This window comes from Haliotis cracherodii, unplaced genomic scaffold (genome assembly GCF_022045235.1).
Source record: "Haliotis cracherodii isolate W230 unplaced genomic scaffold, xgHalCrac1.p SCAF_6, whole genome shotgun sequence".
NCBI lineage: Eukaryota > Metazoa > Mollusca > Gastropoda > Lepetellida > Haliotidae > Haliotis > Haliotis cracherodii.
Genome location: NW_027266319.1, coordinates 1,495,423 through 1,509,154, shown reverse-complemented (window position 1 = coordinate 1,509,154; position 13,732 = coordinate 1,495,423). Strand labels below are relative to the sequence as shown.

Genomic DNA, 13,732 nt, shown 5'->3' with positions numbered 1-13,732 from the left:
GGGCTGTAAGAGATATGTGAGATATGAGAGGACTGTGAGAGATATGTGAGATATGAGAGGACTGTGAGAGATATAGGAGATATGAGTGGACAGTGAGAGATATATGAGATATGAGAGGACTGTGAGAGATATGTGAGATATGAGAGGACTGTGAAAGATATGTGAGATATGAGAGGGCTGTGAGAGATATGGGAGATATGAGAGGACTGTGAGAGATATAGGAGATAATCAGAGGACAGTGAGAGATATATGAGATATGAGAGGACTGTGAGAGATATGGGAGATATGAGAGGACTGTGAGAGATATGGGAGATATGAGAGGACTGTGAGAGATATAGGAGATATGAGAGGACAGTGAGAGATATATGAGATATGAGAGGGCTGTGAGAGATATGTGAGATATGAGAGGACTGTGAGAGATATGGGAGATATGAGAGGGCTGTGAGAGATATGGGAGATATGAGAGGAGTGTGAGAGGGCTGTGGGAGATATGTGAGATATGAGAGGGCTGTGGGAGATATGTGAGATATGAGAGGAATGTGAGAAATATGTGAGATATGAGAGGAGTGTGAGAGATACGGGGGATATGAGAGGGCTGTAAGAGATATGGGAGATATGAGAGGACTGTGAGAGATATGGGAGATATGAGAGGGCTGTGAGAGATATGGGTGATATGAAAGGACTGTGAGAGGGCTGTGAGATATATGGGAGAAATGAGAGGGCTGTGAGAGATATGTGAGATATGAGAGGGCTGTAAGAGATATGGGAGATATGAGAGATATGAGAGGGCTGTGAGCGATATGGGAGATATGAGAGGGCTGTAAGAGATATGTCAGATATGAGTGGACTGTGAGAGATATGGGAGATATGAGAGGACTGTGAGAGATATAGGAGATATGAGAGGACAGTGAGAGATATATGAGATATGAGAGGACTGTGAGAGATATGTGAGATATGAGAGGACTGTGAGAGATATGTGAGATATGAGAGGGCTGTGAGAGATATGGGAGATATGAGAGGACTGTGAGAGATATGTGAGATATGAGAGGACTGTGAGAGATATGTGAGATATGAGAGGGCTGTGAGAGATATGTGAGATATGAGAGGGCTGTAAGAGATATGGGAGATATGAGAGGACTGTGAGAGATATGTGAGATATGAGAGGGCTGTAGGAGATATGGGAGATATGAGAGGGCTGTGAGAGATATGGGAGATATGAGAGGGCTGTAAGAGATATGGGAGATATGAGAGGACTGTAAGAGATATGGGAGATAGATAGATAGATCATCTTTATTTCCTCCAGTTGATGAAGATACATTGATATGAGATATAAATGTATATATATAACAGCTGATATATTGTATGTACAGACAGTTTCACATCGTTATCAAATTTGATGTTTCTTAGTAGGTTTTTCCACATTTTAACAGTTTTACATACACGAAGCATTATATTCGCCCATAGATTGTATTCAATTGCCATAGTACTTTCTGTTGGCAAAACGCCAAGTAAAAAGGACAAAAAGGTATCGTCATCATCGTTCCAGATACTAGAAAAAGTTGTCACATCTAGTAAATCAATAATAGACTCAACAAGAATATTTCTTTGTTGTTGAGTCTTTTTACAATACATAAACACATGTTTGATGATATCAAAAGCAAATGTGCCGCATAAACAATCATCAGATTGTATACTGTAGGTGCTAAGGCATAATAAATATGCTAAATCATAGAAGTGTTCCGGCCTTTCAATTGTTAGTAACCAAAGTCTGTGTACCTTAGGTGATCGTATAAGAGAGTATCGTTTTAGGTTTTCTCTTGAATGAATCTCTGCATGAATTATGTTACGGTCACATACGCTTATTTGTTCTTTAACTCGACTCGCCCATGCATGTTTGGAGGGGAAATGAGAATAAATGGTATATGTGTTTATGTCATTATTGAGTTCATACTTGTTTACAAGTGAAAGCATGTGGTATACGGATGACATTTTACATTTATCGTCTTTTTCTTTAAATGTATCGAGTTCATACTGAACAAGTCTGTGCTGAAATAGTCTTTTAAATGCAAAGTTAATGTCACTATTACATAGTCTTCCCAGAAATAAGAGAGCTCGTTGATCAATGTATGCCTGGAGAAAAATTAAACCCAGACAATCTCTGGTGACGACGGAAGGAGTGCGTCTAGACAGTCCTTGAATCTTTTTACAAAAATAACGTTGAATAATTTCAAGCATTTCGTATTCCTTCGGTGACAGTTTACCCCATACACTACAAGCAAATAGTCCACATGGTAAAATTACCCTTTCCCATATACCAACAGCTGGGATAGGATTTAAGCCACCAAAGTATAGTCCATGATTATAATTTATATTGACTAACATTCTGAGTTTTTCACATATTAGATGGGTACGTTCTAAGGTTTTCTTTGATGTACTTAGAAGCAATCCAGCATAAGTTACATTTTCCTTTTTAGGAAGTACTTGTGAACCAATGTGGACACATTGACAGACAGATATTCCCAAACAGTAGAAATGCACTTTTACTGGCATTATATTTCAAATGCCATCTATTAGCATAGGTGTATATATTATTCAGTAGACATTGCAGTCCGTCAGTCCGCTCAACAGCGTAGTATCGTCTGCTAATAGGATGCCGTGTGTATTACCCCATGGGAGACACAAGCCACGCCCTAAATCATCAAATGAATACAACAAGTCGTTAATATATAGAGTAAAAAACCATGCCGATAAAACGCGACCTTGACCAACACCTTGCTTAACATGAAACACATTTGAGGTAAAACCTCCAATGCTTCCACATGACTGCATTGAGGTATATATTGTGCGTAAAAGTCGCCATAATTTTCCATTAATACGAAAGTTATACAGTTTGAAGAAAAGACCATTAAGCCAGACTCTGTCAAAAGCTTTCTCGTTGTCGAGAAAAGCGCAGTAAACTGGAGACTGTCTTTCGTTATAATAAGCTATGCTTTCCATTAATGTAAACAGGGCAGTTTCTGCCCCAGCCCCTCTCCTAAATCCAAATTGAAAGGGATGGGGGAAGCCTTTAGATTTGTTTGCCCACTCTTCAATTCTATTCAGCAGAAGTCTTTCGAACAGTTTACTTAATACTGGAGCGAGGGTAATACCTCTGTAGTTAGTGGGGTCGTCTTTACATTTACCATGGCCTTTATGGATAGGTAAAATCTTTCCAACGTTAAACATTTTAGGTACATATTCATGAGAAACAATTTTATTATAGAATATAACAAGGTGATGGATAATAGATCTACCAGAGTATTTGATATGTTCATTAACTATGCCATCGGGACCAGGCGATTTTCCACTTTTTAGACGTTTTATAGTTGCCAATAACTCATCAGATGAGAAAGGACAAATCAACGTGGAACTAACGTCACTGTTCCCTAGGTCATTATACGAGTCATTTTCAATCTGTTCCATGCGAATATTCACATAATCAGTAAAATCTGAGTCAAAATTGATATCATGTTTGGCATTGATAAATCCTTGAAATATTTTGAAAACAGATTACAAATTCCTTCCTGTATATTACAAGACTCTTCATTATACACAAGCGTCTGGGTTTGTTCCTTCTTTATTTTATATTTCTTGGTTACTCTAAAGTACTCTGTTATATCAACCTCAGCTGCTTCATATATTTCCTGAAACTTTTCGTCTTTCAGTTTGGAACGGCGATGCTGCTTCCTAAAGATGCGTTTTGCTCTTCTATACTCAATGTAATTTGCATCCTCTTTATCATGAGATTTACCATTATAGATCAATTCACTACGGCGTTGTCGCATTGTACGATGCAACGTATTTAAATTATCTTTTTTCCAGTATGGTTTTAAATGAGATTGGAATTTTGAAGATGGTATACTTAGTTTAGCTGCAGCCTGTAACGCTTGTAGGATATAGTCGTGATTACATTCAATGTATTCATGAGGAGATGCGTACTGAGTTTCGTCAAACTGAGCACATCTAAAATAGTTTTCAGTTTCATATCGGTATAACATAAAGTCTACGTCATTAGCTTTACGCCAGTTAAGATGTTCACCGCCATAGTGGCGTGGCTGGGAATCAGTACTCAGACATAGGAATATTGGACAATGGTCTGATACTGAGTATTGAACACCACTATCTAAAGTATAACCAACAACGTTACTAACATGTTGGAGATTAATGAACACATAATCTATCATACTTCTTATAGTTTTACATTTACTTGTGAAGGTAAAAAAGGCATCGTCAAGGCGTACGACAGAGATTAGATTCCGTTCAGTGAGCACTCTTTGCAGATATTTCGCTCTGCGTTTCAATATAATTCCATGCCGCAGGTCTGCATTAAAATCACCCAGAAGAACTGTCTCCCCTTGATGAGAACATCTATCATAAATCTCCAGTACATTATTAAATTCTTCTATGTATACACTATCTAATACGTTAGATGAGGGAAGGCGAAGCCCTATACATAGGGCATTTATTAATGAAGAGTATAACCCCAATGATATGCTCGCTTGAAGGTATACTAATTGCTGACGACCTCCGACATGTACTTTTACGAATAAATATGACTATACCCCCTGCGCCTCTTTGAGATAAGTGGTCATGCTGACATTTAACATAGACGTTAAAGTCATCATCCAAGTCATAGAGTAGATATTCACGTGTGTCGTCCAGCCAGTGTTCGGTAATAACGAAAATGTCACAGCTCATTAGTTTTGAGCGAATTTCATCTAAGCAATTCAATGCTCCACGCACATTCCACGTAATCATGCGAAGGATTGCCATTAGAACAAGTATATATGTCGCAAGTCTAAAATTGTTCATCAACATTATTAATGTTCAGCCTTATCGTCATTGTACCACACATTATTCGGTAGCCACTCACGACAGTTAACGTTTTCGGGCCAGAAGCAGTCATCACCCAAGATGATATCTACACATTGGTGTGGGACAGTTATTCGAATGGTGAAGGTAGGATTGCGTCGCCCTTCCAAGTGTTTCATGAGTCTCACATTTGTGATAGTTACATCACGATTCTTAGCATAGTCACATATAGCGTCTTTAACAACGTCAAATGGTTCGTCAGCTCTGACATAGCTTAGGACCAGTCTTTTGTTTCTATTTCTATAGACACCGGCAAAAGACTTTTCCCACTGATTGTTGAATGTAACATTTCTTGACTCCTTTACATTGTTTACAGGTTTAGTTTGCTTTTGTCTGTCGACGCCATCATGCTTAACAATGAGCGGCTCGGGGGAAGTGTCTTCAGAGCTTGGGTCTTTACTGCCTGCATTGTCATGAGTCTGAGGTCTGAATGGGAGGCTTGGGAATTGACGAGAGTCTATACTCGTGTAATCGGTCCTTTGAATAGGTGGGGAAATAGGTCTGTTGGAATTTGGGCTTCCTTTCGTAACAGTCTCCGAATATAAAAGTTTGTTTCTCGTGTTCATGCAATCAATTTTTCCATCGACAACGCGCACATTCTTGTCAATAGATATAATTGTTTCTTTCACATTTCCTCACAATTCAAGTAACTCAGTCTCTTTCTGTTTGAGTTGATTACGTAATTGAATTAAGTCCGTCTTCATTGACTGTTCATTTGACTGTGTGAGATATGAGATGACTGTGAGAGATATGTGAGATATGAGATGACTGTGAGAGATATGTGAGATATGAGAGGACTGTGAGAGCCAGGGAGATATGAGAGGACTGTGAGAGATATGGGGGATATGAGAGGGCTGTAAGAGATATGTGAGATATGAGAGGGCTGTAAGAGATATCGGAGATACGAGAGGACAGTAAGAGATATGGGAAATATGAGAGGGTTGTGAGAGATATGGGAGATATGAGAGGGCTGTAAGAGATATGGGAGATATGAGAGGACAGTAAGAGATATGTGAGATATGAGAGGACTGTGAGAGATATGGGAGATATGAGAGGGCTGTAAGTGATATGGGAGATATGAGAGGACAGTAAGAGATATTTGAGATATGAGAGGACTGTAAGAGATATGGGAGATATGAGAGGACTGTGAGAGATATGGGAGATATGAGAGGGCTGTAAGAGATATTGGAGATACGAGAGGACAGTAAGAGATATGTGAGATATGAGAAGACTGTGAGAGATATGGGAGATATGAGAGGGGTGTGAGATATATGGGAGATATGAGAGGGCTGTAAGAGATATAGGAGATATGAGAGGGCTGTGGGAGATATTTGAGATATGAGAGGGCTGTAAGATATATGAGAGATATGAGAGGGCTGTAAGAGATATGGGAGATATGAGAGGACTGTGAGAGATATGGGAGATATGAGAGGGCTGTGAGAGATATGTGAGATATGAGAGGGCTGTGAGAGATATGGGAGATATGAGAGGGCTGTGAGAGATATGGGAGATATGAGCGGGCTGTAAGAGATATGGGAGATATGAGAGGGCTGTGAGAGATATGGGAGATATGAGAGGACTGTGAGAGATATGGGAGATATGAGAGGGCTGTAAGAGATATGGGAGATATGAGAGGACTGTGAGAGATATGAGAGGGCTGTGAGAGATATGTGAGATATGAGAGGGCTGTGAGAGATATGTGAGATATGAGAGGGCTGTGAGAGATATGGGAGATATGAGAGGGCTGTAAGAGATATGGGAGATATGAGAGGGCTGTGAGAGATATGGGAGACATGAGAAGACAGTGAGAGATATGGGAGATATGAGAGGGCTGTAAGAGATATGGGAGATATGAGAGGGCTGTGAGAGATATGGGAGATATGAGAGGGCTGTGAGAGATATGGGAGACATGAGAAGACAGTGAGAGACACTGCAGGACTTACCGAGGTGGATGGAAGAATCGTTCTGGGTACAGTTAGTGATTCCTGTGAGGGACGGACTGAGCACATCAAGAGCGTTCCTGACCACATACAACGGGTTCTGACAGTCGTCGTACAACTTCACGTCTGGAAAAGACGAAATGACAGTTACAGTGAAATCATTCACCAGTTATGTCGAGACCAACCTTTTGAAATAATAGTGAACATGCTATATACGATCGATTGTAATTATTAATGTCCGCACTTGTAACCTAGGTGGGTCTATGTACCCAGGAAGCCAGTAGGAGTATATTTTGTTACACGTCCATGTAAATAAAACAATGTGTGAACATTTGAACTGTAGACCACATGGCCACAAACATATATATTTTGTCTGTTTAGTATGAGCGTGTGTTTCGGTCTGTGTCATATAAGATTGTGTTTCGGTCTGCGTCGTATAAGATTGTGTTTCGATCTGTGTCATATAAGATTGTGTTTCGGCCTGTGTCATATAAGATTGTGTTTCGGTCTGCGTCGTATAACATTGTGTTTCGATCTGTGTCATATAAGATTGTGTTTCGGTCTGTGTCATATAAGATTGCGTTTCGGTCTGCGTCGTTTAAGATTGTGTTTCGATCTGTGTCATATAAGATTGTGTTTCGATCTGTGTATACTCGGAAGGCATATGAAATGCTTCTGTGCCCTTTGTGATTTACATTTGCTAGAGGGTGAGTTTTATTTTATGATTGATCGAGTTTATAATAGTCTTAGAGAACAGTATCTCCCTGTAAAGCATATCGCACAATGTTCTTTACAGTCGTTCGTAAATCTTATGTCTTCACAAAAGAAGTCTATTATTGAAAACTTACACTCATTTGTCCATAAAGCCCTACATGTGACGCACCAACACCTGTCGAAACAGGATTAGGAATGTCCCATGTACCAACCTGATCTCACTGCGTTCCATCGAAATATGAATAATTATGAATAATAACAAACACAAGTAGAAACCGAAAGGATGTTTATAAAAATCCCCCCGAGATTTTCCGAAAATGAACCGCTTAAAAATATGACAATGTGTTGAGACATAATTTGCATAATCCAATTTATTTTATATCAGTGAGTAACTCGAGATGAATGTGCACATGCCTCCGCGTGCGATATGTTTGTTTGGAATATGTAACACATACTACACAAGGTTGAGGGCTGGCGTCACGTCCATGAGAGCAGTCTGTTCCTGACATCAAGGAACCTGGACACATGTATACACATCGCTTTGTGAAACAGGGCCCTGTGTACCAGAACATGTTACATGTATATCATGAAATACACAACATGTTGAATGTCGGATAGTTGTACACTGCAATGCTTATACCATGTTGTTTGTGTGAAGTGGTGTATATAGTGAGTTATACATGTTGAATGTGTGATACCTGTATATAATGATGTATACATGTTGAATGTGTGATACCTGTATATAATGATGTATACATGTTGAATGTGTGATACCTGTATATAATGATGTATACATGTTGAACCTGTGACACCTGTATATAATGATGTATACATGTTGAATGTGTGATATTTGTATATAATGATGTATACATGTTGAATGTATGATACCTGCATATAATGATGTATACATGTTGAATGTGTGACACCTGTATATAATGATGTATACATGTTGAATGTGTGATACCTGTATATAATGATGTATACATGTTGAATGTATGATACCTGCATATAATGATGTATACATGTTGAATGTGTGATACCTGTATATAATGATGTATACATGTTGAACCTGTGACACCTGTATATAATGATGTATACATGTTGAATGTGTGATACCTGTATATAATGATGTATACATGTTGAATGTGTGATACCTGTATATAATGATGTATACATGTTGAACCTGTGACACCTGTATATAATGATGTATACATGTTGAATGTGTGATATTTGTATATAATGATGTATACATGTTGAATGTATGATACCTGCATATAATGATGTATACATGTTGAATGTGTGATACCTGTATCTAATGATGTATACATGTTGAATGTGTGATACCCGTTGAGCATGATGTATTCATGTTGAATGTGTGATACCTGTATATAATGATGTATTTGTTATAGCTGGTGAAGGACGCCAAGGAGAGCCATGCCTTGCTGTCGGGTTGTATTCCATATGATAACACGTGGTGACTCACAAAAACTGAAGATAATAATCCTGATGCCACGTAACGTGTTGTTGCCTGTGCTCTGCTGTGATCTGTTATGCTGTGCTCAGCTGGTTAGATTGATGCACGGGGACTATCTTTGTTTTGAAGTTAACCAATGAGAAGTTCAGAATTAGGGTCAGGTGATAAACAAGTTTCCTCCTGGTACCAGAATGAGACAATACTCGATGATCTAGCATTATTCTTTACCATATCTATTACTACATAACCTGTCAGATGAATGAAATTCATATGAAAAAAAGACAAATCTAATCAAATGCCAATATAATTGACATAGCTTAAAACCCCAAATCTTTGAATGCTGCCACCAACCTTCATTATTTTTACTAACCTTTCTATGAATTATATATTACTTTTATTCTTACTTTACTAATAAACAATAATATATAAAACCATTTTACATCCAGTAATTGCGAAATAGTTACATTCAAACAAACCAAACTATTATATAACCATGTGCGAAACACGCATGTCGCAAAGCGCACGTAAAATCTTCAAATCATCCCCATCATAGTGTTCTCATCAAAGTGCATGTACAGGTTCTTTCGGAAACAAGCCACAAATTCCATTTCGAAAATCTGAGGGAGTACATGGTGTCAGCAACGTTATACTTTGAATATCGGCACAGTCACGCGTATGGGTTGTTTATATTTCATTATACCCAGTAAATTAATTTAACATTTGTTATATTTACACTATAATTAATACTTCTAATGGCCATTTGATGTTACAACAACAATAAGTGTTCTCTCGTTCAGTATTCAGTAGACGGTCACGCCCATACTAACCTGGTTTTGATTACAGTGTTGACTGATTGTTTCATGAACCAGGCGACAAACATGTACATGTTTTTCACAAACCTTTTCTTTTTAATCATCTCTTTATGAATGTTATATTGATACTAGAGAGAATAATTCTTCTAACATCCATGAATGAAATAGATTTTCAGGGTATAGGGTCTAAAAAGCTTGTTGTTAAATCTTGGAATATGTATAACACCAGAAAAATTAGGGATTACGTATATTCCTTTCGTGAACGATTCCCTTAAATTTTCAGGGATTATACATATTCATTGATTTGACATATTCCCTGTAACATATATATGTTTTATGTGTGATACATGGATACCATGATGTAAATATGTTGTATGTGTGATACATGTATACATGATGTAAATATGTTGTATGTGTGATACATGTATACCATGATGTAAATATGTTGTATGTGTGATACATGTATACCATGATGTAAATATGTTGTATGTGTGATACATGTATACCATGATGTAAATATGTTGTATGTGTGATACATGTATGCCATGATGTAAATATGTTGAATGTGTGATACATGTATACCATGATGTAAAAATGTTGTATGTGTGATACATGTATACCATGATGTAAATATGTTGTATGTGTGATACATGTATACCATGATGTAAATATGTTGTATGTGTGATACATGTATACCATGATGTAAATATGTTGTATGTGTGATACATGTATACCATGATGTAAAAATGTTGTATGTGTGATACATGTATACCATGATGTAAATATGTTGTATGTGTGATACATGTATACCATGATGTAAATATGTTGAATGTGTGATACATGTATACCATGATGTAAATATGTTGTATGTGTGATACATGTATACCATGATGTAAATATGTTGTATGTGTGATACATGTATACCATGATGTAAAAATGTTGTATGTCTGATGCATGTATACCATGATGTAAATATGTTGTATGTGTGATACATGTATACCATGATGTAAATATGTTGAATGTGTGATACATGTATACCATGATGTAAATATGTTGTATGTGTGATACATGTATACCATGATGTAAATATGTTGTATGTGTGATACATGTATACCATGATGTAAATATGTTGAATGTGTGATACATGTATACCATGATGTAAATATGTTGTATCTGTGATACATGTATACCATGATGTAAATATGTTGAATGGGTGATACATGTATACCATGATGTAAATATGTTGTATCTGTGATACATGTATACCATGATGTAAATATGTTGAATGTGTGATACATGTATACCATGATGTAAATATGTTGAATGTGTGATACATGTATACCATGATGTAAAGATGTTGAATGTATGATACTTGTGTACACCATGATGTAAAATGTTGAATGTATGATACTTGTGTACGATGATGTAAATATGTTGAATTTGTGATACATGTATACCATGATGTAAATATGTTGAATGTGTGATACATGTATACCATTATGTAAATATGTTGAATTCGTGATACATATTTACATGATGTAAATATGCTGAATGTGTGATACATGTGTACCATGATGTAAATATGTTGTATGTGTGATACATGTATACCATGATGAAAAAAATGTTGTATGTGTGATACATGTATACCATGATGTAAATATGTTGTATGTGTGATACATGTATACCATGATGTAAATATGTTGAATGTGTGATACATGTATACCATGATGTAAATATGTTGTATGTGTGATACATGTATACCATGATGTAAATATGTTGTATGTGTGATACATGTATACCATGATGTAAATATGTTGTATCTGTGATAGATGTATACCATGATGTAAATATGTTGAATGGGTGATACATGTATACCATGATGTAAATATGTTGTATGTGTGATACATGTATACCATGATGTGAAGATGTTGAATGTATGATACTTGTGTACGATGATGTAAATATGTTGAATTTGTGATACATGTATACCATGATGTAAATATGTTGAATTCGTGATACATATTTACATGATGTAAACATGCTGAATGTGTGATACATGTGTACCATGGTGTAAATATGTTGAATGTGTGATACATGTATACCATGATGTAAATATGTTGTATGTGTGATACATGTATACCATGATGTAAATATGTTGAATGTGTGATACATGTATACCATGATGTAAATATGTTGTATGTGTGATACATGTATACCATGATGTAAATATGTTGAATGTGTGATACATGTATACCATGATGTAAATATGTTGAATGTGTGATACATGTATACCATGATGTAAATATGTTGAATGGGTGATACATGTATACCATGATGTAAATATGTTGTATGTGTGATACATGTATACCATGATGTAAAGATGTTGAATGTATGATACTTGTGTACACCATGATGTAAAATGTTGAATGTATGATTCTTGTGTACGATGATGTAAATATGTTGAATTTGTGATACATGTATACCATGATGTAAATATGTTGAATTTGTGATACATGTATACCATGATGTAAATATGTTGAATGTGTGAGGCGTGTATACATGATGTAAATATGTTGAATGTGTGATACATGTATACAATGATGTAAATATGTTGAATGTGTAATACATGTGTACCATGATGTAAATATGCTGAATGTGTGATACATGTATACCATGATGTAAATATGTTGTATGTGTGATACATGTATACCATGATGTAAATATGTTGAATGTGTGATACATGTATACCATGATGTAAATATGTTGAATGTGGGATACATGTATACCATGATGTAAATATGCTGATTGTGTGATACATGTATACCATGATGTAAATATGTTGAATGTGTGATACATGAGTACTATGATGTAAATATGGTGAATGTGTGATACATGTATACCATTATGTAAATATGTTGAATTTGTGATACATGAGTACCATGATGTAAATATGTTGAATGTGTGATACATGAGTACCATGATGTAAATATGATAAATGTGTGATACATGTATACCATTATGTAAATATGTTGAATGTGTGATACATGAGTACCATGATGTAAATATGATTAATGTGTGATACATGTATACCATGATGTAAATATGCTGAATGTGTGATACATGTATACCATGATGTAAATATGTTGAATGTGTGATACATGTATACCATGATGTAAAAATGTTGAATGTGTGATGCATGTATACATGATGTAGATATGTTGAATGTGGGATACATGTATACCATGATGTAAATATGTTGAATGTGTGATACATGTGTACCATGATGTAAATATGTTGAATGTGTGATACATGTATACATGATGAAAATATACTGAATGTGTGATGCATGTGTACCATGATGTAAATATGTTGAATGTGTGATACATGTATACCATGATGTAAATATGTTGAATGTGTGATACATGTGTACCATGATGTAAATATGCTGAATGTGTGATACATGTGTACCATGATGTAAATATGCTGAATGTGTGATACATGTATACCATGATGTAAATATGCTGAATGTGTGATACATGTGTACCATGAAGTAAATATTTTGAATGTGTGATGCAATGTGATCATGTTTTCTGTTTGATACCTGTATAGGATGTGAAAATAATGTTTTCTGTTTGATACCTGTATACAATGTGAACATCATGTTGAATGTTTGATACCTGTATACGATATGTACAACATGTTGAATGACTGGTGCCTGTATACCACCATGTGTACATGTTGAATGTGTGATACATGTATACGAATGGTGCAGAATGGGTTATCGATGCTACATGCGGCATGATAACTGACATACCGCCTACTACGACAGTGACGGATATATCGATCTCATGGTCTCTTTGTGTCAGTGGCGAGTTGTAGTA

At 36.2% G+C, this 13,732-nt stretch overlaps 1 protein-coding gene across 1 annotated transcript in view; it reads right to left on the bottom strand.

Annotated features, from left to right (window-relative positions):
• LOC139444723 (uncharacterized) overlaps nucleotides 1-13,732 on the bottom strand; it is a 31,198-nt gene that overhangs the window by 16,606 nt on the left and 860 nt on the right. The window contains exon 2 of the mRNA XM_071225654.1: nucleotides 6,855-6,977. Coding sequence (XP_071081755.1) covers nucleotides 6,855-6,977 — 123 coding nt within the window. The remainder of the gene's footprint in view (nucleotides 1-6,854; nucleotides 6,978-13,732) is intronic.